The sequence below is a fragment of the Aythya ferina genome (genome assembly GCF_964211825.1).
Source record: "Aythya ferina genome assembly, chromosome: 15".
Classification (NCBI taxonomy): Eukaryota; Metazoa; Chordata; class Aves; order Anseriformes; family Anatidae; genus Aythya; species Aythya ferina.
The window spans coordinates 12206225-12232824 of NC_140314.1; the positions used below are offsets into that span (position 1 = coordinate 12206225).

Sequence of the window (26600 nt, forward strand, 5' to 3'; positions counted from 1 at the left end):
GGCTGGCTCCCAGCGGTGGTTTATTGGGCTGTGCAGAGGAGAGCTGAACCTGCGGCATCGCCACGTCCCTCCTTGGCATGTGGCACGCAGCTGGGATGGGCAGCATGGGGGTCAGGGTTTGTGGGGTGGGCCAGAGGAGCTCACGGGTGCCCCTGGGGGAACACGGCTCCCTTCCCTGCTAGTCCTCATCGCTGCCACCCTCCAGCTCCCCGACAGAGGCGGCCGGCCCCAGCAGGGTGATGTAGTAGGAGCTGCAGTAGACGGGTGCCTTGTTGGGGCTGGAGTAGACCTGCTCGGGCCGCAGGGAGGCAAAGGGGTTGGCGGCGTAGCCCGTGATGTGCGTCTCCAGCTCCACCAGGATCTGCAGCGAGGCCTTCAGCTCCTGCTCGCTGCCGGGAGAAGGAACGGAGGAGTCCCATGACTGTGTGGCTGGGGTGTTCCCTGCGGGGACATCCCCGCAGCCAGCTCGGGGGGCACACCGGGGGGCTCACCTGTAGACGGTGAAGAGGGTGGGCAGGCGGTAGTCCCGCAGCAGCAGCAGCGTGGGCAGCCAGCCTGCCATGAGGTCAGGGCAGGCGTGGAAACCTGTGGGGACGTATCAGTGAGCGGGGGGCACGCTGCCTGTGCTCCCCACCCCGAGAAATCCCGGCTGGCACAGCGTGAGGCTGCCAGCAAGGACGGTCCCCGCTCCCCGCCAGGCTTCGGGTCCTGGGCTGAGCCCCAGGACCGAGATCTGGAGCCCAAATGCAGGGACCCCTTTGGATGCTGCTGGCACCCGAGCCCCAGGGTGTCCCCCCCTGCCTGTGGTGGCCCACGGTAGCGTGGTGCACAGCCATGCTGGGCACGTCCCAAAGTCCCCAGCAGCCTCGGGTGCTGCACCCTGGGCACTCACCCGGGTGGAAGCCCACCACCAGGTCGGGGCGTGCGGCCAGCTTGGTCTCCACCTGCCCTTCCCAGAAGTCGTGGTACAGCCCCTTGAAGCTGCTGAGATAAATCCTTCCCTGCGGCCCCGGCGTGGCCAGGGGGGGCCTCATGATGGGCCCGTCCACCACGTCCACCCCCACCATCACCACCTCCATGCCCCGCTGCCCCGGGAACATCCGCGCCAGCTCGTCGTAGTCGGTCACCCGGGTGTTGAGGGTCTCCACGTGGGACGCCCCCACCACGTGGACGGTGAGGGGCTTGGCGAGGGGGTCGATGCCGAAGAGCCGCAGCCCCAGGCCGATGGTGAGCGGCCGCGAGTGGAAGTCGGTGACGAGGCGGCGGACGGACTCGCGCAGCTCTCCCTCCTCCGGCCGGGGTTTCCCCGCGTTGGCCCAGAGGAGGCTCATGTAGCGCCCGGCCAGGACAGCTCCCAGCTTCTCCTCCAGCTGCTCCTGCATGGCAAACCAGTCCTCCCAGCCCGCCACGTCCCCAGCGGGTTTTGTCCAGGTCTCCGTGGGGAAGGGAATGTCACCTGGGGGCAGAAAAGTGGCTTTTCAGGGGTGGCCCTGCAGGCTAGGCTGCCTGTCCCCCTCCAGCAAGCTGCAGGGAGTGGCACTGCCAGCCCTGGGTGAGCAGAGCTGGGAGGAGGGACCCCGCACGCTCAGGGGATGGGCTGTGGGGGGGAATTCGGGGTGGGAGCAGTGCCCCCCGCCCCACCTGTGAAGACAAGCCACTCCACCAGCCGGTCCAGGGCCACCAGCTTCAGCTTCTTGCAGAACTTCTTGTGCAGAGGCCAGTTGGCACGCTGGCACGCCACGCCGCAGTAGTACACGTTCTGGCACCTGGGGGGAGAGAGGCAGCGTGCCCAGCCCCGGGGGTGGGCAGGATCCGTGCCTCCCCCAGCCTCACCCCCGCCACCGGGCTGAGCTCGCCCTGCTGGGAGCCCGGGGACACTCAGCCCCACACCACCTTCCCCTGTACCTCTTGCATCGGCGGAGACTTTTGGGGTCAGGGAGGGCATCGGGGAGCTTCTTGCACTCGGCGCAGAACTTGAACGTGTCCTCCATCTTCTGGAACATGTCGAAGTAGGTCCGGATGCCAAAATCACTGCCCCTCTTCCTCCCGTCCATGGCAGATCTGAAGGGAGCCCAGAAGCATTGCGGGGGTGAGTAGGGTCCTGCCCAGCCCAGCTGGGCTTGTGCCTTCCCTCTGTCTTTGTGGGATTTCACCTCTGGCCAAGAACATCCTGAGCCGAGCTGGTCGGGGACAAGGGGCCACAGGCGTCACCTTGGCCTGGGGGGATCTGGGGGTGAACCCAGGAGCCGGGGGGGACACACAGCACCCGCACAGCCTGCCCTGGCTGCTCTCACTCACTTGTAGTCCTCGTAGCTCTTCATGTTGAGCTTCTGGAGGATGACGTGGGACAGCCCCGGCACGTTGCTGTCCATGGCTTGGAAGCCCAGGGAATCCATGTCGGGCGCCCTTGCTGCTGCTGCTGGCTCCTTCGCTGGCTTCTTGGAGGCTTTGCGGGCTGCTCCTTGCCCCCGCTGGGCCATGCTGGCAGTGGGACGGAGGGGTCCAGACACAAGGGGTGCCCAGCTCCTGGGAGACCCCTCCGGGCGTCCCGATGCTTGTCCCCGTCCCACCAGGAGGAGGGTGGTGACCGGGGCGGCAGCCTGGCCGCACGTCCCGCTCCTGGCACGGCGGGGCTGAGCTCAAATGTCAGCCCCAAGAAGGCCAGGCCTCCCGGCCGGCCTGACACCGATAGCGAAGCTATTCCCGGCACCACCTCCCGGGCAGGGGCCGGCCCCCGTATGGGGCTCCCCAAAAAAAGGGGCCGGGGAGGGTGACGGGGTGCCTGGAGCTGTCTGAGGGAGGTGTCGGGGGGATGTGAGGGGGATTGGTGGAGGGACTATGACTCGAAGCAAATCAGCTATGAAGTAGGTATGTGGTTTATTTTGGTGCTGGGCACGTGCGGGATGGCTCCCAAAGGCATGCGCACCCTAACGGGGCAACTTGCCCTGGTGATATGCAATAAAGAGCATGAAGTTTCCCAATACACCTCTACACGTGCATAACCTGTCCCCGCTGTGTACTACAATTAGCTCCAAGCAGTCGTTTCCATAAACTCCTCTCATCTGTGCCTGCCCAGTGCCTGCTGCTGGTGGTGGTGGGGCTGAAGGCCGGTGACTCCTCTCCATCACCAGCAGCTGCCCCCCGCCTCTGTGCAGACTCAGCTGCTCCTCGGCTCTCGTCCAAACCACAAGGTCATCTCAGCTGGTTTTTGAGGCAGGTTCCCCATTTTTGTCAGGAAAAATCCTCTGTGAGGGGCCCCGAGACTCCTCGTTTGGGTTCAGTAAGCAAAGACACTCAGCAATATTTATTTTAATGCCATTAACCGAGCCGCTCTTATTCCATTCCTGGCTTTAATAATTACAATTGTTTTATTTAGAAATCATTAATGCGATTAAACAAGCCCCCATCCTTCTGTCCCTGGCTCCAGGCTTTGGGGACAGCCCTGCCCCATGATGGGGGCACAGCCCGCCCCTGCCTCCCCCCCCTCCCAGGGGCCTGGCACGGGCTGCCCACACCCAACATGGCGGCCACGGCGGCTTCAAGGGCACGCGGTCCGCGGCACGTGACGCGGCGCTGAGGGTCGGGAGCTCGCGAGAGCGGCCGGGTTGCCGTGGTTACTAGAGGCGCGGCGCTCCCCCCCCCCCGGGGTCTCCAAGGCCGCGGGTTCGAGTCCCGCCTCCGCCGCTCCGAGCTCCCGCTGTGGGTTTTCCCCTCTCGGTACCCCCGAAACTTCCTCACGGCTCCTCGGTGAGGGTCTGGGGGCTCGGGGGGCTGCAGGGCCTGGTGGGGGGGGCGTAGCACTGGGCACGGCCCTGCTGGGCGTGTGGGGTTTGGGGCTGGGCTGGGGGCGCAGCATGGGGGGAGCTTCCTTTAAGCACCAGGGAATTTGTGCTCCAGGTTCCTCCAGGTTCCTTCAAGTTCCTCTGGGTTCCTCCAAGCCCTTCACATGTGTTCGCTGTGGTGTTTTGACGTCCAAGCCCCAACTGTCTGGGGAAGCTGCTCCTGGAGGGGGCAGAGGCCTCGTGTCACAGCTGGGTGTGATCGGGGCGGCTGCGAAGCTGGGCAGAAAGGAAAGGTGTTTTCACGTTTTTCTCCTCAGTCTTTTTCCCCACAGAGCCATGGAGGCCCCCGAGGGGCTGTCTGCTCGGAAGGGATCCCTGCTGGAGCCTCAGGCTGTTCCCGGCGAGTCCCAGCCACTGTCAGCGAACGCGGTGCAGATCACAGTGGTGAAGGCACAGGACCTGGTAAAGCGCTTCTGGAAACGCCTCTGCTGGGTTAACAACCCCGACCCGAGGGGTTCTTTGTGCTGCCGTCCAATTCTGGACCAGACGTGAGACGATAAGGCTGTAGGGAACGATGCCACGCTGTGGCTTTGTCCCCTGCACCGAGGGCTCACTCGCACAGACCGCAGGCTTGTGGCTCGCCTTGCTTTGGGGACACATCTCCTCAGCAGCCATCCAGGCGTGCTGTGGTGTGCTGTTGGCTTGACATGTCTCTGCCTTCCTTGCCTGGCTGTCTGTAAATCACCGGGTTTTGTTTGGTTGTGTTTTAAGCAAAACACAGTGGAAAATGGGCATCAGTGAGACAAGGAAGTCTAAGAAGAGCTGTTCTAGCATATAAAGCCAGGTTTTTGTCCCAACGACAGCGGTTTAAATTGTGTGGAAATCAATAGGATGGCTCTAGGTTTGAAAAGGCAGTGCCTCCAGTGTGCCTACCGTACAAGACTGTGAACTAATTCAGATGAAAACACCACTAGTGTGCTTTCCATGTGCTGCATGATACACCCAGCTGGCCTTGAAGTATTCGTGAGGATCTGGCATTTAGGAAGGAACGCGGAGGAGAATCTCAGCTACTGCTGCAAGCAGAGAAATGCAAATCCCTGCTTCAGCTCTAGCTGTAGACAAAAAGCAAGTGAAAAGCATCTGCCCCATTTTTTTTTACTTTTTTTTTTTTAATGTTGTAGTATTTGAGTACCTCTCACATTGATGGGTTCAGCAAACAGCACCTTAGGTGAGAATTAGAAGGCAAGAAGAGGGAAAACTGTGATGAAAATAATAGACCAGTGGTTTGATTGCATCTGGACTATTGCTTGTGGTTCTGGTTGCTTTGTTTTAGAAAACGCTATGGCAAAAGGAGAGAGGCTAACAAAGGTGCAATAGTAAGAACAACAGTATGAAAAAAATCCATCTATAAGAAGCGTGGAATCTGTTTAATTAGAGGAGTTGTAGAGAAAGATGAGAGGAGTATAGGATAATTAATGGTACAGGGAAAGGTTAATTGGATTCTTCTGTTTAGTCTCTCACATAATACATGCTCAAGGAGACAGTCAGGAGGACTGAAAATTAAAACCAAGTGAATGAAGTCTCTTTTTGTGGAAAAGCCAATATGGAACTAATTACCCCAGTGACATGGAGAGAGGGAACTCAGGGGCAGGCCCGAGGAGGTGAGGCACCCCTGCTGCTCAGGATGAAAGAAAAGCTTGGTTGGGGTACGGCAGCCCTTCTGTGCAGGGCTGTGGCTGCTCCTCCCTGGCTGGAGAAGGAAACCGTGTTTCTCCTGCAGCTGCCTGTCTCAGCAGTCCCTTGCACCACCAGGGAAGTGCCTGGTGCTGCCTCCCTGGACGGGGTTGCTCGTGTGTGAGGCCGTGCCTGTTCACCTGTGTTTGCAGCCCTTTGTGCGGATATTTTAAAATTAAGCCTCCTCATCTCTGTGCAAAGCAGGTGACGTGAAGCTGGTGTACCAACAAACTCCAGAGCTCCCCAAAGAGCTTGCTGGAGCCCTGGTTTGATTGCAGGGCTTGCTGCTGCTGCCATGTGATAGACACAAGCGTCCTGTGAGCTTGTGAGCTCAGCCATGCAGCTCAGGGACTACCTTCTTAGTACACAGCAAAAAAAACCAAACCTCTTTCCTGGAAGCACCGTATCTGTGGGATATTTTTGGATTTGCTTTAGATGTGCCTTTCATCCCCATTCTTGGGATGAAGCCTGGATTTCTCCACCCCCTGCCCACACCCTTCCAGCAGCAGGTTTTAATGATCCCTGAGGCACCACGGGATGGTGGAGCAGGAAATTTCCCTCCTAAAGGCAGGTCTTGGCACAGCCAAACTCTGTTCCTCTTCCCCGTTCTTGCAGCACAGCAGCCAAAGATTCCCACCGGTGTTCTTTGTCCTGGGTGGGGAACTGAGCTGCCTCCCAGGGGCAACTTTGGTCACGGGCCTGTTGCTGCAGAGCCAGCTGCCTCATCTGCTGTCTCTTTGTTTGACAGAAAAGCATCAGAAGCGACACTTCTTTTACTTTGGTGCGTGTGGAGTACGACGGAGTGATCCTGGGAGACTCCTCCACCACTCAGGTCTTGCCAAACGGGACAGCAAACTATAATTTCACGACCAGCTTTGAGTACAGCCCCGATGGGCCCAACTCCTTGGTCGACATTGCGCAGAAACCTGTGCTCTGTGAGTACCTGATGCTGCACCTCGCTCCTCGGAGGGGTGGAGGTGGGTGCTGTCAGCTGCTGCGCTCTGCCTTCTTGCTGCAGGAGTCACTCGGTCAAGAATAGCACTTAAGCAGCAGCAGCGGGGGGGGTCTCAGCACTTCTGTTCTCATCTGTGCCAGCTGGAGGAATCCCCTTTCATATTGGCTTGGCTCTTTGGCTTCAGTGTTCTTGTCAGCCTTGGAGATGATATAGAAGCCTGTGCTGGAGCTGACACAGACCCTTTGCAGCCCCTGTTGGAGCTTACCACTCTGATCTGTTGATCTGAAACTATCTGAGAAACTTTGCCAGCTCCTATCTTATTATTATTTTTTTTTCTTTCTGTCTAGTGACAGTGATAGAAGCATCGCAAAAGCAGAAGAAACAGAAGGAGGAGAAGGTCCTGCCTCTTGGCCAGGCTGTGGTGGACCTTCTGCCTCTGCTGCAAGGTACGACATCGATTTTCTCATCCTCCACAAACACTTCTTGCTCCCCAGCACTTGGTTGGTCTTTGCTCATGAACCCCTCTCTATAAGTTACCTCCTTCTGACCAAGTGGATTTCACAGAGTCTTTAGAAAGCTGGGTCTGTGGGGAGAGGGGGGCAACAGCAGCTGCTCAGCTTTAGGAGTTGTAGCAGCACAGCTTTAGGCTGTGACTTCTCTGCAGAGGGTCTCAGTGGACGCTGTGCTCATTGCTTATTCTTCTCAGGACAGTGTTCCTTTACGGTCTTGGCTCCTTTGTATGCTGTGCCTACCTCTCCATCTGAAAGCCTTCACCCAGAGGCTAAGGTATGTGGAGTTTGGAACTGTTCCTTCGCTTGTTCGGCTCTCTGCTGCTTTTTAATAGGAAGGCAAGCATGACTCAGCTGCCTCGCTCCTCGCAGGCATGTTACAGCCCTATATGTTAGAAGCTTGGAGGCCTTTCCTGTTTCCATTGACGTCTGTCCCAGGGTGCTTATGATAGGTGAGGTCATGCTAGGAAATGCTAATGTGCGCAGCTACCAAATTGCCCTGCAAAAAAATATTCAAGATGGGAAGCACAGCGCTGAAAAATTGGGAAAAGGCAAAGGCAGGATTACTTGCTCAACTTTATTAGTCCTTTCTGTGGATAAAACGTCTCACAGTCCATTATTGTACAACCTCTGACTGCCTCTCCTGCAAGGTCTTCATTCATTCAGCAGATTGAAAAATACCCAGTGAATAAAGCAGGAAATGAAGTAGGAGACTGGGAAAGCGTGTCTGACTTGGCTTCTGATTCTCCACACACTTAGCACTCTGAGCGAATTAGGAGGATGGATATTGCATTTACTTTCCCATATTTAAGTGACATGATAAGCGAGGCATAATGAGCAATGTGTGGGGCCACCTCTTAGGGAGGAAGGAAGATAAATGCTGAGCAGCTTTTCACTGCCCCCCATCCATCCAGGGTTGGGACAGGCAGCTGACGGCTGTACAGTGTGGAGATAGGGCAGAGTTGAAGAGTGGCTGGAGCTTTGACTTGAGCTGAATCACGAGGGCGTTGTTTTCTGTCCCTGGTGTTCTTTCTCCACGGCCTTTTTTACAAGATGCTGACAATACGTACGCCGTGCCCCCCAGTGGGCTTGGATTTAAACACACAAATATCGTAATTCAGACATAGGAAAAACTGACCGTGAAATTCCTTCCCTGTGCTGATCTGTTTTCTTTTACATCCGAAGTGAGGAATGAGATAACATCATACGTTCTAGCCTTGGGTTTCTGCTCGCTTCTCCTTCAAGAGCAGAAAGTTAAAATTGTCGGGTTATTGGCTCAATTTCTCCTTGTCCCACAGTGCGGCCTTGAAGTGACTGTGCGCACCGAGAAGCCCCTGCTTTCTGTGAGTCAGCTTTCAAATGGCAACTTCCTGAGCGTCACGCTGGAGGCAGCTTACTCTGTCCCTGACGCCTTCGTTCCCACTGGACCCCCCCAAAACTACATGGCTTGCCTGCAAGTGCCAGCAGTCGGGGAGGTGAGGATGGGGCCTGGCACAGTGAGCTGGGTTTTAGTTGCTGCAGCACAGGTCGTTCTCCTACACTGGGGGCAAACAGCTAGATTGGGGTTGAAACTGGCAGTGTTCTTCCATGCCACGATTTGTTTTTTCTTCCTTCCAAGCCCAGCTCTGATCAGCTGGCACTTGCTCCTGCTCATGCTGAAGACTGAAGTCCTTTCGTTCTCCTGTCTCTCTAGAAGGAAGTCCCTTTGCTCTTCCAGAATGGCATCCTGAAGCCTGCTGGTGAAAAAGAATTGTTACCCCGGCCCAAAAAATGGTCCCTTCCTAACATCGTGGCCCCTGGTGCTCTGAACATACCCAACTCCTTCATCTTTGGTGGTCCCTATGAGGATGAGGATGGAGAGCTCAACAAAATAGAGGTGAGGAAAGGCTGGCAGTGTCACGGCTGGAGGAGACCCCTCAAGCCTCCCTGAAGGCACTGAGAAAGACTTGCAGAGACTCATTATGGGAGGAGGGGAGGAAGGGCACGTGGTGGGCTCCCTGCACAGTGTCCAGGCGTGGAGATGGTTCTCCTGAGCCAGTGGGCGTGCTAGCTCACTGCCAGCATGCTAACTCACCACAGAAGAGCTCCCTAGGTGAATGTGGCACATCTTGTCCTAACTCCTGAGCTGCTGGGCTGAGACTTTGCATTCTGTCTTTGTGAGCCAGGCTCTCAGTACTAATGGGCTCTGGTGCCCGCAGGGATGGCTGCTAATGTACTCTGCTAGGGTGTCCTGTCTGTGGTGAGTGGGGCATGTCTCTGACTCATTTTCTCTCCCAAAGAACATTTTAGGGGGGTGTCTGGGGGTGATGCAGGCTGTAAAGTTTGGTCTCCTGGCTCTGACCATGTGCTGCTTCTCACAGGACAGGGAGTTTAGGATCCAGGCAGAAAGCATGAAGAGAATTGTATGGGACACGGAAAGACGCTGTTACCTGGATCCTGCTGCAGTACTCATGTAAGGGATATGAGAGCTTCCCTTCCAACACCGAGGGGGGGGAGAAACCATCCTGGAATTCACTAGGTCGAGTGACCTGTCTCAGGCAATGAGCAGCAGTCTGTGGATTTTCGTAGCCCTCTTACACGGCCATTCCATTGCCCTGCCTCACTTCTTGTGCTGTCTGCTGGCCAGAGGTGTTTGCGTTAGCAGGAGAGCAGCTTAACAGCCTTTAATTGCTGGCAGCAGCTTGGTTCTGTTACGGTGGGAGAAGATGAATTGGCTGTAGGTGCTGTCTTCAGCCTGTGAATGTTCGCTTGTGCTGCCAGCAATCGGAGCTGGTTCCTGTTCCCTCCGCAGTGCAAACACTCACTGACCAGCTGCGTTCCCTCCCATGACCCCTTCAGGGCTGTCACCTGAAGGTTTGAAGGAAGGGGCAGCAGAGTTATGGTGAGCAGACATGGGGTAGGGTGGCCCACACAGCTCTCTTCTGAGCTGCTAATTCATTTTTTTTTTTGATTTTTTTTCCCAATATATTAAAATCCTTTCACTCTGTGGGCACTCTTCATTTTCTTTTTATTAGGTAAACATTGCCTTTAATGGCTCTAGGTATGCTCAGACCAGGGTAAGTACTCCAATTCTCTTTGAATCCTGCAACGTTCTTGGCCTCTGCTGCATCATGGCCATGAGTTTCACAGCCAACTTATTCCTCATGTGTGCAAATGCTCCCTTCTATCTTTTTTCCCCTGTACACTTTCATCAGCCTGCCTGCTGGTTTCACAGTTATCAGGCGTGTTGAATGGGAGCTCAGGGTCCGCTTTGAATTTATCCCAACATTAATCATGTTCCTTTTTATCCGCTTCATTTCTGAAGTAACCAGGGGAGAGAGGAGCACAGTGTATTGCTCTCACAATCGTTCTGTAGCTCCTAAATGCACACAGCAGTGGATGGAAAGGAAATCCACCAGGCCTGCCCCAAAGCACGTGCGTTCCAGTGGTGCAAGATGCATGCTGTGTCTCGAGGAGTGGGGCAGAGCAAAACCAGGGCAGGGGCCTTTGGGGCTGCTGGGACAGAAGGGAGGGCAGTGTGGCTAACCAGGGAGAGCTCTCCAGTTTAGTTCTCATCTTCTCAGTGCCTTCTTCTGCATTCAGTCTGCAGAAGCGCATTGCAGAGTGCCAGTACTGGCCCGTGGAGGTCTGCAGGATGCCTGTGGTCTCATCCAGCAAAGGCAAAACTAGCAAAGCTGACAAGGTAAAAATGGAGGGGCTGTGTTGTTATGGCTTGTGGAGCAGCACTGTGTTATTGAGCGTTTTCTTTCAATGCCTTTGTTACACCAAAACCAGCCTTGAACCAGCCAAAGCAAGTCAGAGAGCTAGAGGCTTTGTAAAGGGATTAATCACCCTTATAGCACTACTAAATAAACAAAGGATAAGATTTCTTCCTTGTAGCCTACAGATCTCTCACCGATGGTCTGTGCTAGCTTGGTGGAGAGGGGTCAGGGAGAGGTTACTTTTTGAGAAGTAATTCATTGAGCTTATCTTCAGACAATGTTTTCCTGAGCATCTTGAAGAAATTCATGCCTTCTTTCTCTGGGTGTAAATAAACTGTGTGTTTGCACCTGAACTGGGGTGGTTTCATGAAGAATGAGCTCCTTCACTAATGATCAGCTGCCAGGAACAGAGACATGTGAGAACTCCTTACGTGTTCCAGGGCAAAGTCATGTAAGCTGCTATAAATCTCATTCAGCAGTCACCAGTGCCAGGGTTTTGCAGCTGTGACTGAGATACTTCTCCCTTACCCTCACTGGTTTTCTGCTGGTCCAGGCTCTCAGGCTTCTGCAGCTACCTGATTTCTGTCAGACCTGACATCCTCACAGCTCTGGTAGGGCAGTTTGGATTTCGAACCAGACAGCTGGCAATTTTGCAGTTGGACCTTGAAAAGACTGCCCTAAGGAGTGGCACAGTTTGGGCGCTGGAGAGAAAAGCTGCCCTGCAGGGGTTGGAATAAAATTGATATTCTACATATTGAATGAGTCCAGTGCTTTTGTCCAGGTTGTCTCGGCTGCGTGCCAGTGACAGAGAGGCCCTGGCTCATCAGGTGCATCAGTTTGCTGGGTGGCCTTTTTTAATGGGATCGCTGACCTTCTTTCCTTAAAGAGAATAACAGTCTGTTCAGTATCTCAGGGCCTCAATCTGTGTTTCCAGGGAGATGAGGACCGGCAGATTTTCTCCCACGGCGTGGCATATGTCAACATGGTGCCTTTGCTGTGCCCCGGCGTGCAGCGGATTCGAGGCGCTTTTCGTGTCTTCACCTACCAGGACAGCGAGGTGCTCGAGAAGGTGAGAGCAGGCGGGACAGCCAGGCTCTGTGCCCCCTCTGCAGCTCTTTGTGCAGTGTGGGTGCAGGAGTACGGGCAGAGTGGTATTCAAGGGCCAGCTCTAAGGCTTCACTGCCCTTCTGGTGCTGGAGGAGAACGACACCAGCTTCTAGGTGCAGTTTTCTCAAAGGCAGATGATTTCTGGGTGTGTGTGAGCAGGTTTGGGGGCTGGGGGAGGCTCAGAATCTCACTCCACTCCCTTCTCTGTCAGCAGCTGAGCAGGGAGAGCTGAGATCACTCCTCACTCCCCACTCAGGAACACGGGCAAATGAACTGCGTTGCTGGGAAGAGCAAACAGTGGCTCTAAAAGGATAGCGTTACCCCAGGCAACAACCAAAAAAGCTGTCACTGGAGCTCTTTCAGCTGTAGCTCGTGGAGGTTTATTTGTCTTTCGTTTCTCCCCCCGCCTTGGTGCTAAAAGTGACAGTTACATCTCCATTTTCCCACAGCACTCCCCAAACAGACCCGAGCTTGTTTCAGGAGGACAGATGCACAGCCTGCTTTTGCTGCCCATGTCCCCCTTGGTGCTGCTGCTGCCCAGGCCACAGAGCTGGGTGAATTACAGCCCTTCTCCATGCCTCCCTGCCACCACTGGGTGCCAGCTCCCACAAAGCAGGCTGTTTGCTGGCCCTTGCGTCACTGCTGGGAAAACTGGCCTCCTGGCTGCACAGTGCTGTTACTCGTCCTGTGGCCTTTATCTGTCACGAGTGAGGTGGCACCCTCTGCTTTTCCCATTTTCTGTTTTTCTGGATGCTTTGGGCTGCTCCTGGGCCTTGGTGTAGACAGCTGACCTGTATGGCTGCTCCATTTTCTCCCCTGCATCCCTTTGGTTCCTGCCAGCCCAGCTCCTGTATCACTGAGAGCTGGGAGGGGAGCTGCCCATCTCAGTGGCCGAGCAGTGTGTGAACAGGTAGTGGGAAAAATCTGCTCCTCATGGGCCACCACGTGTGTCAGGGGGGCTGCACCACGTGGGCAGGTGAGCTGGGAGCTGGGTCAGGCCAGGGCAGGCAGGGGCACCAAGAAACAAGCGCAGAGCAGACCTGGGAGGGTGTCCAGGTGCATCTGATCCTCCACACCACCAGGTCAGTCCGTAGCTGTGAGGCAGGTCCAGCATCACGCTGGACAGTGGGTCAGGATCAGGGCAGTTTGGGGCTGGGCTCCAGCATTTTTATCATGTAGCTCAGGCAAGAACCAGAGGCTGCACAGCTGTACAGTATCAGAGCTGGCCTTGAGCACAGGCAGCTAACTGCCTAGCAGGAGAGAGTGAGGTTGCAGAGCTTCTTAATGCGTTTAGGACCCTGACAGTGTGTTTTGTGATGTGAGAGGTTAAGAAAAAAGGATGGGGAAGCCTTATTTGTCCTTTGATTCTCTCTTGTCACTTCATTATTATTTTTTCTTTCCCCTCCTCTCCAGACTAAAAAACAGCAGAGCATTTTGCGGGATCTCAGGCCACAGGTCAGCCTGACTAAAGAAAGGCCATGCACCCCAGGAATCAGTTCTCCTCTTTCCAGAGCTGTTCCCAGTAAGGCCCAGAGAGAAGAAAAGGAGAAGAGCACCAAAGAAAGGGAATTCAACAGAAGGGTAAGGTCGATAGAGGCACTTTGCAACATGGTCGGACTGTTTCTACATCAGAGGCAGTTGGAAATGGGGACTGATGGTGTGTTGCTCTAGCCAACTGAGAGATTCAGCACCTTGAAATTTTAGTACATGCTGCCTGAGCAAATGTACAGTGCGGTCACGTCCTGAATTTGTGAAGGCGTGAAGACGTGAAGTTTGAATCTGAAACAAGATGTCTTTTTTTTTTTTTATATTCTTCAACAGACGTCCTGTGCACCAAAAATCCAGTTGTCAGATACTGCTCTAGAAAGTGAAAATACTGAAAAATTTCTTGGCCTTGATGGACAGGTAACTTTGCATCTCCAAAGAGCAAAAAAACTGCTAGACCACTACTGCATCAGTGTTTCGTACCTTTCACGTCATCAAATTATTCAAGAGTGAGTTGGAGATGAGGGATATCTTACGCAGATGCTGTCCTGGAGTTCCTCCAGTGACATCCTGTTGGATGACAGTCTAGCATTGGGCTAGAAGGTCATTAATAATCAGGCATTATTTTGAAGGGTGTCTTCCTTTTTTTGTCTTCCTCTTCCAAACATCTAGAATGCATATTTATTGTCCAAGCAAATTGATTAGCTTTTTTTTTCCCCTAGACTGAGTGCTTGAGCAGAATTTTGTTAGTGTAAATCAATTTGAGCACGGGTTATAAAACAAATTATACGTCTTCAGTTTAAAGAAGATTTGCTGAAGATCTGTAGCTATATGCTCAGTCTTTCATCTTGCCAGTAATGGTTCTAGGTAGCGTGATGTTGAGAGAGTAATGGTTGTGTTCCCAGCAATATGCTGAAGCAGGAACGTTCCTGGTGATGGAGATAAAGCTGGACAAGGCCTTGGTACCAAAACGACTGCGAGAGGAGCTCACCAAAAGGTGTGTAAAGACATGCTATAACTCTGCGGCTGACAACTGAATTCTCCTGCAGGATAGAAACAGGACTGGATAGTGAGCCTGCCCTTCAGTGTGCTCTGAGAGCACCAGCTGAGTGTCTGAGCCAAAGCCCGCTGAAATCAGCAGGAGGGCTGGGCCAGACTGCTTCAGAGGTGGCATTGGGTGGGTTTGGGAAGCATTTGTGTTCATCTGAGCTGGCATCTCCCTGCCAGTCACCTCAAAAAGAGAGACACCAGAGCAGCATGACCAAATCTGTGTCCTGTCCAGGCTTTGTTTCCTATTAATCCCCTTGTGTTTGCCTCTTGCATGTGATGTCTGCTGCTTGGTCAGGGCTGGCCACCAGTGGGCTGCACTCGGTAGTGCTGCTGTAACTCTCGGATGTTGTTTTTCCTTTTCTGAAGTTTTGTCACAACTTTCTACCCACTCCTGGGCTTTTCCATTAGTTTTCACATCATTCTGCTGTAGAGCTGCCCTCTCATCTCTGAGGCTTCGAGTCTTTCGCTGTCTGTCTGATTTAAGGCAGTCGCTTCCCATCCGCAGAGTGGTAGTCCTGCTGTGTTACAGTCTAGGGAAGGCCTCGTATGTATAATTTATTGGATAAAAAAAGAGAAAATACAGCAAATGAATAAACCATAACGTGCACAGGCAGTGTGTCTCTTTCAAACAGAAATGTGAATAGAAACCACACAGCAGCAGTCGTTCTTTGAGCAGGAAGCATGTGCATTGTCTTCTGTTCTGCCTGCTGTCTGCTAGAAAAAACAGGTTTGGGGAAAGTGAGCCCCCCTTACAACAGACCTTGTCCCGACCCTTCTTGTTTGCTTCCTGCAACTTGCATGAATTCCGTGTAATTCCTCTTCACTCACCTGCCATGTGCATCTGTGGATGTACAGCCTGGAAAATCAGCACTTCCGAAGAGTGGAGAGGGCCCTGTCCTGGGGGGATCGAGCTGATAACACGTACATGTGTCCTGGCAGATGGGATCAGCAATGCTTTTTTTTTTTCCCTGGAAGGCTGTTTGAATACATAGCTCGTTAGCAAACTACAGCTCTCTTTCTTGGGCTGCGTCCAAAATTCTCCATCAGCCTCCGCTTCTGCTCGCTTGCTTTGCCTGGGTGGTTGTTGTGCTTGGTTTTCTCTTTCTCATCTTGAAGAGAAACAGTTTGGTTCTCCTGTGTGCCCCTAGCAGAGGTCCTGCATCAGTGATGGGAGCTCTTCTGAGGGTGGGACTGTGAGCGTGGGTTTCCCGAGGAGTGCTGGCAGACCCGACAGCTCCTCTGGCACCTACGGCAGCCCCACGCAGAGCCAGATGATTGTCTTTGTGTCCTGTGGGGGCACGTCCTGCGTGGGGTAAGGGACCGGCAGGAATGGCAGCGAGGAGAGCAGGACGGCAGCTTTCTGAAGGGGTTTTTGGAGCTGTGCTGCACGGCCTCCCTTGACCTCACAGGAAAAGCAGCTGATGGTGGGTGGCAGGTCCCACAGGGACACGAGCAGAGGCCGTGGCATCACCGTTGCCATGGGCAAGGTGCAAGGGGAGCTGAGTCTCCTGCTCAGCGCTGAAACCTTTCAGGTCTCTGAATATACAGAAGTTTTGCATGGGAGAAGTGGCCAGAGGTCAGGGCCTGGCAAAATCAGCCACTCGGAAGCTCTGCGAGCTGGCAGAATGGTTGTAGGAATAGTTTTGCTTTGGTGTGGGGGAAGCAGTCTGCTTTGCTAATTGGGCAGGGGCCAAAACAGGGATGTGACACTGCTTGGTGGGCCGGATCGCCTTCTAAGGACTGAAGGTGTTTTAGTGCCAGCAAACAGGAAATCTTGATAAAATCCCAGAGAATTTAGGCTGTCTTGACTCTAAGGCTTTCAGTAAAATCTTAATGTTACTGTAGTCCTAAGGCCTTTTAATCGGTATTTGGAAGGTCGTTGCAGCCCCAGTAGTGACACAGATGGACGTGACATGGTGTCGAGGGGTCGATGTGGGGCCAAAGAATGAGGGGCTGCAGCTGCACTGTGGGATGTCAGGGGCTGCTGGATGGGGTGGCCCAGGGTTTACAGTGATAACGTTCTTCAGAGCTTTCCTTTTCCTTTTCCTTTTGGTCCCTTTCTTACAGGTGTTCTGGCAGACCCAGGAGGCTGTGAGTTAAAGGAATAACAACTTGATAAGATGGTCTACTTCTGTGGCAGAGTGCTTTTGATTGCCAGCAATAACAAATGCTAACCTTACCTGCTGGGCTGGATTTTTACAGGAGTTTTTGTGTAATGGGTCAGTGAAGCCTGGTGAAAATAACTACATAAATCTTATCTAATCCCCACGGAGTGTAATCAGCAGCAGGGAGCGAGGCAGTAGCTAGTTCTCCCAAACATTATGACAAGCTGCAGGCGTTGAATGAAGGTGCCCTGGTCTTTACAGTTTATCCTTGGGCAGAGCCTTCACAGTTTCTCCCGTGTTGGTCCCTGCAAGGTACCTCAAGGACACGATGACAGGCTGAGCCCTCGCGCTGCAGGCTGCCTGCACCCGAGACAAGTGAGTGTCTCTGGCAGGATGTCAGGCTCATCTCTTCTGTTCTCTCATTGACAGGGTCAAGGAGATGATTCCCCCTCGCCCTCCGCTGCCTCCCCGGACTGAAGGAGCCAAGAAGGTATGTGCAAGAGCCTGTGGCCTTGCCACCACGCTGCCACCTCTTTCTGCCCTCGTCCCTCTCACATAAGGGATTTTAATTTTCAGTCTGAGCTCTGCAGCAACTTAGAGATGAGATTTGCAGAGGAAACACACCAAAAGCTTCTGGATGTGTTATCTTTGTAGCATTATGCCTTGGGAAATCTTGGGCTGCGTTACTCTCATTTGCAGCCCATAAAAAGGGGCAAGATCAAGGAAAGACAGAGAAGAGAGCAGCAGGGTAGGAGTGTTTGGGAGTGAACTGGGTGCTGGGGAGGCACCAGAACTGTATGTTTATGGGCAGTTCCTTGTCCCAGACTAGCCCATGTGCTTCCTCAGACCCAGACAGACATGAACAGAATCAGCCTCAACCCATCACCCTGCAAAAAAAAATCGTGAGGACTTTTGCATGTGCAACATCCTGCCCCAGAAACCAACCTGAGACCACTGGCTGGTCTTTGGTAGGTACAGAACAGGCGCTGCAGGAGATTGTCCTCAGATGGCCCCTGGCTGATGGGAAATTCAAAGCAACAGTGGGGGACAAAGCAGCACTTCAATAACTGACCCCAGTGCGGCTGCAGAATTGATTTGTGCTGGCCTGTCTGGAGTGCACAAAGTGCTACATTTTGATTATTGCCGTGCATGGAGGCTTTTGGCACCGGGATTACAGGCTCTGCTGAAGATGGCTCGCCCATGGCTTTAAGGGGCACCCAGCAAATGAGATATAGTTTACTTGCAGCCAATTGTAGTGTTATAGAGAAGACAGAGACGACTGAAACACTGGGTTCTGACTGAAAAATAACGCAGGAGCAATAAGAAATTATGAAGGAGCACTTCTGTATTTACATAGCCATGTTTCACAGCCCTCAGGTATGGGCAGGAAAAGATGTGTGATGGGCTAATTGAGACTTGGGTCAGGTGGAGTTTGGGGGGCTGGGGGTGGGCTCTGGCAAATAAGACTCATTTCAAGGCTGATGGCTTCAGTGACTTTTGAAGTTCGATTATTTATTTATTTCCTGATACTTCTTATATCCTAGGCTGTGGAGGATTATCACAGCCAGGTCACGAGCATTGCTGTTGCCATCCTAAGTGAATACCACGACCTGTTTGGGAAGCAGCTGCCTGACCAAGGAGCGATAGACCATCAGACGCTGGAGGAACAGAAGCGTCTACTCAACTTCGAGCTCAATAGCTCTGGGAAATATTTTGCTTTTAAGGAACAGCTAAAGGCAAAGAGTCCATTGTGTTGTTTTACTTCCCTACTTGTTTTGTCCAGGCAGTTTCTCAGTGAGGAACTGCTGCTCCATGGTGGTAATTTAGCGTTACTCTGTGTTGCTCCAGAATCCCTTCGTGCCACCCAGGCTGTTGCAGAGGGCATGGGGAGGGCCAGGTTTTTCCTCTAACAGAGCAGGCAGCAAGCTGCTTTGGTCACACGCCAGGAGAACCTTTCCTGTCAACAGGGGAAGACTCCAAACCTGATCACACCCATTTGCCCTGTGTTTGTGTCCCATGGGAGGCAAAGCTGACTGTTCTTGCACTCCCACAGCCTTCCCCGGGGAGAAGGGGCTTCTCCACATGTTCCTCAAAGGGACATCTGTGTGTCAGGGAAGGTGAGGGCTGGGAGGTGGGAAAGGAGTTCATCACTGCTTACTTTTTTTTTTTTTCTTTTGATCAGTTTCTTCCTTAGAATTAAACTAGAGCTTCAGGCAGTTGGAGTTGGACTCACTGGTCCTTGTAGGGCCCTTCCAACTCAGCGTATTCTATGAGTCCATGAAAATGTGTGTTCTGGCTTTGTGTTATGACTGTGGAGCTCGTGGGGGAATCTGTCTTGCCCAAGCATCACCTGTCTCCACAGTATGCTGTAGTGAAGATTGTGAGGGAGAAATACCTGAAGACCACGGCGTTTGAGACCCAGGAGCAGTTCCAGGCATTTCTCAGTGAGCTGTACGTCTACCTGGTGGATCAGATGCACGTTGCCCTGAACCAGGTAGGGAGAAACCCTGGCACGATGGCCGGCCTGGGGTACAGCATCACTGGGGATCCAGGTTAGAAGCTGCTTCTAGCGAAGGCAGGGGCACTTTTGCCTTCAGGACAGCTGCAGGTTTGAGCTTCTGTTTGCTGCAGTTATCACACGTGGGCCCCAAGCCACACGCACAGACAGGATCCATTGCATCTGGATCCCACTGCTGCAAAATCCAGCTGATGGGGTGCAAGGCACCACCAGCAGCTGCTGCTGCAGCCAGTTCCTGGGGAGGGTGGCAGAGCTTGTACCATCTGCCTCCCAGCCAGGCAGAGCTGGTCTTGATCTGGGGGATGCTTTTACTCGCCACAGCTGCCAGTAAGAGATATTGCCCCCTCCCTGTCTGGTACAGGTACCTGGGAAGGATGGGGGCTCACAGGATTGCAGGGCTGTGTCCCACCCCAAAAGGGGGCTGGGGCAGCTTGCTTTTCCAACCCACCCAGCCCTAGCTGTGCCAAGGTGCTGGACTGGGCACTGCTGCTGAATGAGGAGCACAGGAACTGTTCTTACCCTCCCCGGGGCTAACTCTATCTCACCCCTTACCAGCTGCTGCACGAGGAAGCTGCTTCCCCTGCCCCTCTCACCCGCATGACTGCTGAGCAGCTCTGGCTCTTTGCTCACGAAGCTGAAGGCAACAAGGACTACAAGCTGGCAGCTCTCTACCACCAGCAGGTGAAGGAGCCCCCGTCCCCTCCTGTCTGTGTCCCGCGTGGCCGGGCTGGCAGCCAGCACACCGTGACAGCTCAGCCAGCCTCGTCTGTTGTGTGCGGAGCAGGGAGGGGAACGTGAGCGGGGTGCTTGTGCTGAACGTGTGAGAGGTTTTCTAGGGAGATGCTGCTCTCTGGAGGACGTGAGGCAGAGGCTGGCCAGGTCGCTGAGGACTTGAGCCTTGAGGCCAGGGGAAATGGGGTGAGCTGGCCCAAAAAGCATGCTGGGTCAGCACTGGGGACCTCTACCAGAGGGCTGAGAGGTCAGCTGAAGCTGGAGGGCACTGATGGGTGAGAGAGGCTTAGAGGAAGCTGGGAATGATCCCCATTAAGGGAAACCCTAGCACGTGATAAACAAGGGCCTGATTGCTGCTAAACTCTGCCGGAGGAAAGCTGTGGCTGTTGCAGAGCTGTCTCTCTGGGGTGCTGTGTGTGCTGAGCCCTTACTGCCACAACGATCTCTCGTGTCCAGAGGATAGCTCAGGACAAGCACAACACCCAGTACTGGCTGGACTACGGGGCGTTCTGCCTCCTGCTCGAGGACAACACCAAAGCCCAGGAGTGCTTTCGGGAGGCTCTTTCTCTGGATCCACACCACGTGCGCAGGTGCTGTGTGTTCCCAGAGGGTGGGGAGGTGAGGGGCATCCCCCACGCCACCACTGGGGTCCTGCGAGGCTCAGCTGTCTGCCCGCCCCCCAGCTTGCTGCTCTGTGGGATCGTGGCAGTCGTGCTGCAGCACTACGAAGAGGCAGAGATTTTCTTTGAGGATGCCTGCTGCTTGGAGCCATCCAACGTCGTAGCCTGGACGCTTTCAGGTAGAAAAGGAAGCCAGCCTGTGTGCTCAAGGCGTTTCTGTAGAGATGAATGTTGCTTCTTACCCCACCGCTCTAATCTGAGGGCTAAGGGGAGGATTTTGCTAAGGGCTAGATTTCTTCTCATGCTGCTCTTTGTCTCCCGTAGGTTTGTTCTATGAGCTGCAGAATAATAACATTCAGGCAGAAATGGCCTTCCGCGAGGCTAAGAAGCAGCTCCAAGCACAGCTCGCCAGGGAGAGGAGCATCTCTGAGGGAAAAAGAGGGAAAAAGCACATTGCTGCTGTGTATGTGAGGTCTACCAGTCCAGGCCCAGAACAGCTTTTGCCAGGTAATTCCTAGCGAAACCAGGAGGTGCCCTCATACTAGCAAGGAGGAGGCTTGAAGCTGTGTGCAAGATGGTGAGCAGTGAGACCAAAGAGGAGAAACAAAGGGTAAAGGAAGCAGAAGTGGGCTGTGAGCTTGAACAGCCTGACCACGAACTATCCAGAGAGAGACAGTGCCCTGCTTTAAATGCTGGAGCTGAAATGCAGGTAGCACGGCCCGTGCTTTATCTTACCCAGAGCCTAGGAGAGGGACCAGCCTTGGTGTTTATTTTTCTGGCCCAGCCCAGTGCTGCTGATATCGGATGTGTGGGCAGTGGCCGGGGCAACTGGAGGAAGAGAGCGTACCTCGTGAGGCTTTGGAGGGGTAGGGCTGCTACCGAGGCAGCTGTACGACTGACCAGGTCAGCCAGGTCCAGCTCTCCTGAAAGCTGCTGCTGTGACGTCCCAACACAGCTCGGAAAGCACTGCCCGACCAGCTCACAAAGGGCAAAAAGCTGCTCAGTGGCAACTCTGAGCTGGAGGCTTCCTTTGGAGCCTCTGCGAATCCAGCCTCACCCTGAGCCAAGTCCTAAGTGTTTGGCTGGGCTGCAGAAAATATCAGCTGGCTTTATTTTTAACACTATCCCCACTCCGTGCAACGTGCTTCAGGCAGGCCTACAGGGTCATATGCCTTTTTTTCACCCTCTGCAATTACAAAGGAAAGGATATAGCTTCATTTCTACCTATTTCTAGCATTATATGGTAGTCTTGTACCAAGACTCCAGAGCCACGTATGACCTTGTGCAAGCTATTTTCATCCCAGTCAGAGAAATCTGGCAGTTCTTGTAAATTTTCTCTCTTCCCCCCCCATTTCAGTGGAGTTCTGCTCCAAAGTGGCCAGAGAAAGGCAAAGCCTGCCTGCACCTAATGGTTGGTGGGGGTTTCATTCCAGAGGGGGCTCCGGATGGCTCAGCCAGCAGGCTGCCAGAGGCGCTGGAGGAGCCTGCCCTGGCCTGCCCAGCGCCTGAGGAAGAGGCTCCGGCATCGGAGACAGCCCCAGAAGGTCAGGGAGTGGGGTCTGGGGGGAGAGGGAGAGCCTAGGGCTGGGAGGTGGCCTCGTGCGATCAGCAGGGAGGGAGGGAACTTGGGAGCGCTGAGCTGTGGCCGTCCTGATGCCAAAACAAGACTCAAAACATTGAGTCTTGTTCTCTCTCCCTAGCTGGGGAATCTTTGGGTTCATCATGATTTTTTTCAGAGCATATCTCAGGATGGACGACTGGTGGGTGAGTGCAGCCCTCTCCACATGTGGCTGCACTCAGCTGCCTTCACCGGCTGCTCTGAGGTCTCCCTCCTGAGATGCCAGCTCTCAAACTGGCATCTATAGCTCTATAGCTATGCTCTCATATGGGTGCCAAAGAGATGGCAGTGCTGGGGTGTTTGGGCTCCACAGGATTGTTCTGGGGAGGCAGGGGTCTTAGTGCAGTTAACGAGTCTGAGTTATAAATCTCTGTTTTCTTACTCTGAGTTTGGCATGGAAAACTAGTGGGTCGGGAATATAGTTTCTTTTCACAGATCTTACAAAAATCTTAAGCCCTTCAGAAAGAAATGTTGAGCTAATCTCTGCTCCCGCCTCCCTTACGATCTCCTGGGTTTTACGCTGTGTTGCTGGGGGGATCCCACTGTCTCCGTTAAGGTCCCAGCCCTTGCTCTTATTTCAGAAATAAAAAGCCCAGTTTGGGACTGATGAAGGCGCATTTTCTTGCAGGGCCACCCCCCATTTCGGGACTTAGCCAGCCTTCCTGCACGATCTTCATGAAGGCAGTGGAATTCCTGATGAAATTCAAGGCCATCCAGGTCAGCTCAGCACGGAGTGGAGCAGGAGGAAGGGAGGTGTGGCAATTACCAAACTGCTGGTGGCAAGCTCCAGCCAGGACCTCTCCTGGGCTTAGAGCGCAAACCGAGGCTACCCCAGATGCCAAGAGAGCAAAACCACTGGCCAGAAATGCAAAACTAAGGCCAGGCAGAGTGCTAAGACCAAAATGCTGCTTGAGGACAAAGTCACTTCAGGCAGGCAAAGCTCTCGGAGTGTCTCAGCTGCTGGCTGTGGAGGGAACAACGTGCTCGTGTACGGTCAAAGAGGAGATGCATTCTTGCCATGCTTCCCGTACACCAGCACTCCTTTCTTCTCTCAGACACTTGTGTATGTCAGAGCAATTTGTTTCACCCGTGGGATGCTCCTGTCCCCCCCAGTCATCTCGGTGAGATTTCTCTGACTGCCACATTGTGCTGTCTGCCTTCATTTTACATGGCAGAAAGAGCTGCTTAAAGCAAAACAGACCTACAAGTAATGGGAGGTCAATTTTCAAGGGAGGGGGGGAGAATCTCCTGTCTGTTTCCTGTTCGTGGAGCTCAAATGGGTGCGAGGCAGTCCTCCTGAAGTGTGTTTGCAGGGCAGGAGCAGCATCCTGGGGATGCCTGTGGTGTGCCTGCTCTGCTAACCCTGCCGGGGTGCTGTTCCCCTGCAGTTTGTTCACATGGCGCTTGCCCACGAGCTGCTGGCGGGCTCCTCTTGTGCGTACTACCTGGCGCTGGCCCGGACTTGCTTGCTGAAGGAAGACCTCTCCAAATGTGAGGAGTGTCTCTGCGAGGCCGTTAGGATCGACTTCATGGTAATCCTCAGTGTTCACAAGGGCAGGATGCTGTCCCAGAAGGGGGAGGCTGGCCAAACGCTGCGGCAGACGCTGCCTGCGTCGTGTGTTTGGACCTGGAGCCCGTGCTTCATTTCTACTTGAGCAATTCTGATGCAAGTCTGCAGCAGTTTCTGCTGGGGAGGGCAATCACAGGGGGTTAACCACACCAGGCTGTGGCTGCAGCGCTGCCCTCCTTGTTCCCCAGCTTATTATTTGCTGTCCATCATCATCTTCTGCACAGGCAGGCAGCATTTCTGACCGAGAGGTGCTCTCTCTGCATTGTCTGCCTTTCCTTTCCCTCTGAACACGTCTATCCTCATCCCTTCTCCCTGTGTTGGTGAGTCAGCTTCTGTTTCATGGGAAACAAGGTTGCTATTCAGAGGAAGGCGGCTTTTGAGAGTCAGGTTGAATGGATGGCACAGAGGGCTGTAAAGCTGACATCTCCAAATGCTACTTGTGTATTCAGTACCTGGGGGAGCCTTGCTCAGGCCAGGACAGCGTGCAGGGAAGGCTGGAGGGGGCTTTCATTGCGGGCAGCCTGCTGGCTTGATTTTTATTCTGTACATAAAATCTGGTCTGCTGTAATCAAATACCTGTCGGCTCTTCCTGGCTGCTGATTGCAGGGGTTCCTGGCCCTCCTCCAGGTCTCTCCCTCTCTCCTGTCTCCCAGCCGTGCCTCACTCTTTGGCTTTGTGTGCACAGAATCCAGATGTCTGGGCTCTGAAAGGGCACCTGTGCTACCTGAAGAGGGACTTTGCAGGGGCGAAGGAGTGCTACGAGCGAACCATCAGTTTTGTGGTGGATGCTGCAGATATGCACTTTGTCTACCTGCGCCTGGGCTCCGTCTACCTGGAAGAGAAAGAGGTGAGGAGGCAGCAGGAGTGGCAGAAAGGAATTTTCAACAAAGTGAATAGATTCCAGATCCCAGGTATAAAACACCATTATCTGCAGCTATAGCTAAATGCCACAACCCAGCACAACCTTCACAGAGCTGCTTGCTCCTAGTCTCAGGGTGCTACTGAGATATTCTCATCCTCAGATCAGTGAGGGTGTCTTTTAGGCCACTGCATTAACTCCTGCCAGCGTACAGCCACCAGCTTTGGGGGCAGCAATCAAGCCCCCAGCCCCTCTGGCAGCAGTGGGGTCGGCGGGTGTCTGAGCCCCAGTGGAAATAGGGCACTTGGCAGAGTCCTGAGGAGAGGGACCACTGTGGAGGGACGCTTTTAACGCAGAGCAACATGATAACCTCTCTCCTGGCAGTACGGCAAGGCGAAGCAGACCTACCTGCAAGCCTGCAAGAGCTCTCCTTCATGTCTCACCTGGCTGGGAGTGGGAATCGCCTGCTATAGGGTGAGTGCAGTTACGTGGGAGATCCCAACTTTATGTCACCTGGGCTGTAGCTGGGTCTGTGGCATGGTATGCAGAGCGTGCTTTTACTGATGCCCTTCATTCAAGAAAAGCTTAACTGTCTGCCACGCCAATGCTGCTGAAGGCCGTCCTGTCACAGTCCCAAGGTGGCACCTCAGGCTGCTTATACGGGAGGTAGAGAATAGGACAGTTACCCTCAGCAGCAGCCCAATTCCCTGCCTCGTCCTGCTGCCAGGGCCTCCCTCCCCTGGTGTGATGGCAGGGGTGTGATCTGGGCCTGGGCTCTGCTCCGCGTGCCTGCCTGCACGTGAGCTGCATGTCACCGCAAAAGAACCGAGCAGAATGTCAGCACGGAGGAATCTCGGTGCTTTCCCTGCCCAGAGGAATCCAGCGCCTCTGAAGGGCTGCCAAGGACACCCAGACACGGCCACCAGCAGCGCGGCATCTCCCAAAGGTGCACCTCCAGGGGTTCCTCCAAAGGAGTTTGGCTGAGGGAAACAAACAGGGAGGAACCCAAACTTTTATCTTCCCTTTGGCCAAACGTACACCTTCTGGGAGGCTGCAGACCCCAAAAGGCAGGGAGTGGGGACCAGGACCAGAGCCGTGGCAGCAGCACACCAGCAGGTCACCAGAGCTCCTGGTGGAGGGGGACCACTTGGTGCCTGGGGCTGGAGGTGTTGGTACCTCTCTGGTTTTCTCTGCCCCGAGTCCTGTCCCTGCAGCCCCACCAGGGGAAGCACCCAGCAGCTCAGTGCCTGCACTTCTGCTGGTTGCTCTTGTTGCAGTGATTTTTAACAGGCACCTGCTCCAAAGACCTGGGAAGCTGTTTCTGCCTGCCCCTTGCCTTTTTTCACACCCCTCCTTCTCTCTCTCAAGCTGGAGGAGATGGGGGAAGCAGAGGACGCTCTCTCTGAAGCCAATGCCCTGAACAACCGCAACTCCGAGGTGTGGGCGTATCTGTCCCTCATCTGCCTGCACGTGAGTGCCCAGCCAGACCCTAAACCCCAACCTGCTGCAGGAGGGGGGGGCTTCATCTGCACCTCTTCAGGAGCCTGGAAACCATCTCATAGATCCCAGGGGAAAAAGCTGAGGGGAGATCACTGCGGAGAGCAAGAGCAGCACCTCTCGCTGCTTGTCCCCTCCTGCTAAGCGTGTGCTGGGGGGGAGGGTGCTTCTTGCTGAGCACCCTTCCGGGGCAGGGCACTGCTTGCTGCTTACCCCATAACCCCCCTATAAGCCCTCCATAATCCCCCTATAAGCCCCCTATAACCCACAGTTGTGATTTCCCAGGGAGGGCGGCAGCTGGAGGCAGAGCAGTGCTACAAGTACGCCGTCAAGGTGGGTACGGGACATTGGGGGAGGGCACCGAGCTCTGCCCTCCCCCAGCCTCCAGCACCCCATTTACCCAAAAACGCTCCTTCTGAGCCCAAAACCCGTCGGCTTCCTCCTCCCCGCAGCTCGGCCTGGGGCCCACCGCCCTGCTGCAGGAGCTCCGAGCCGCCCAGCAGCGCTTCGGCTTCGGCAACCCGGCCTTCTGAGCTTCACCCCCCCCCCGGTCAATACAGCCGCTGGACTCCCCCGGCGCCGCCGCGTGCTTTTTGCGCGCCACCGGGGAGGGCGTGGTCGCGGAGGGGGCGTGGCTAACCGGGGGCGTGGCCAATGGGCGGGGGTGGTTGGGTGGGGGCGTGACCACGGGGGCGTGGTCTCGGGGGGGCGTGGCCTCGGGGAGCGCGCGGATTGGCGGCGGGCGCGCGGGACGGTTG

General features: G+C 54.4%; 2 protein-coding genes and 1 long non-coding RNA gene across 4 annotated transcripts; 1 reads left to right on the plus strand and 2 right to left on the minus strand.

The window, feature by feature from the left end:
- Positions 1-3: 3 nt before the first annotated feature.
- MSS51 (MSS51 mitochondrial translational activator) lies at positions 4-2707 on the minus strand. The gene is made up of 6 exons (XM_084537478.1): positions 2299-2707; positions 1906-2061; positions 1642-1766; positions 893-1456; positions 492-585; positions 4-389 (listed from the first exon to the last, which is right to left on the minus strand). Exons 1-6 carry the CDS (start codon positions 2478-2480, stop codon positions 179-181), a joined length of 1332 nt encoding a protein of 443 aa, XP_084393604.1. The 5' UTR covers positions 2481-2707; the 3' UTR covers positions 4-178.
- CFAP70 (cilia and flagella associated protein 70) lies at positions 1975-26415 on the plus strand. Of its 2 annotated transcripts, XM_084537474.1 has the most exons (29): positions 3587-3699; positions 4115-4244; positions 6265-6451; positions 6819-6917; positions 7178-7257; positions 8279-8455; positions 8674-8856; positions 9341-9432; positions 10563-10662; positions 11616-11738; positions 12238-12495; positions 13202-13369; positions 13610-13693; positions 14179-14270; positions 16858-16918; positions 17973-18164; positions 18791-18922; positions 19502-19627; positions 20135-20268; positions 20362-20477; positions 20623-20805; positions 21732-21842; positions 22545-22633; positions 23305-23448; positions 24172-24333; positions 24730-24819; positions 25714-25815; positions 26128-26175; positions 26295-26415. In XM_084537474.1, the coding sequence occupies exons 2-29, from the start codon at positions 4119-4121 to the stop codon at positions 26373-26375; spliced, it is 3540 nt and encodes a 1179-aa protein (XP_084393600.1). In that variant the 5' UTR covers positions 3587-3699; positions 4115-4118; the 3' UTR covers positions 26376-26415. The 2 variants fall into 2 exon arrangements, with proteins under 2 accessions (XP_084393601.1, XP_084393600.1); XM_084537475.1 differs by lacking the exons at positions 3587-3699; positions 12238-12495 and adding an exon at positions 1975-2089 and having other exon boundaries at positions 4100-4244; positions 11616-11750.
- On the minus strand, positions 22674-26397 carry LOC311445411. The gene is made up of 3 exons (XR_014698396.1): positions 26243-26397; positions 24789-24996; positions 22674-24318 (listed from the first exon to the last, which is right to left on the minus strand). It is a non-coding gene; the product is annotated as an uncharacterized lncRNA (long non-coding RNA).
- Positions 26416-26600: the final 185 nt, after the last annotated feature.

Excerpts from the sequence above, each read along its gene's own strand:
- CFAP70 (XM_084537474.1), top strand. The coding sequence starts at position 4,119 with ATGGAGGCCCCCGAGGGGCTGTCTGCTCGGAAGGGATCCCTGCTGGAG. Across the intron at positions 13,370-13,609 it reads AAAGGGAATTCAACAGAAGG|ACGTCCTGTGCACCAAAAAT; the intron begins GTAAGGTCGATA and ends ATTCTTCAACAG. Across the intron at positions 23,449-24,171 it reads CCGTTAGGATCGACTTCATG|AATCCAGATGTCTGGGCTCT; the intron begins GTAATCCTCAGT and ends TTGTGTGCACAG.
- MSS51 (XM_084537478.1), bottom strand. The coding sequence starts at position 2,480 with ATGGCCCAGCGGGGGCAAGGAGCAGCCCGCAAAGCCTCCAAGAAGCCA. Across the intron at positions 2,062-2,298 it reads AAGAGCTACGAGGACTACAA|ATCTGCCATGGACGGGAGGA; the intron begins GTGAGTGAGAGC and ends GGCTCCCTTCAG. Across the intron at positions 586-892 it reads GGTGGTGGGCTTCCACCCGG|GTTTCCACGCCTGCCCTGAC; the intron begins GTGAGTGCCCAG and ends ACGTCCCCACAG.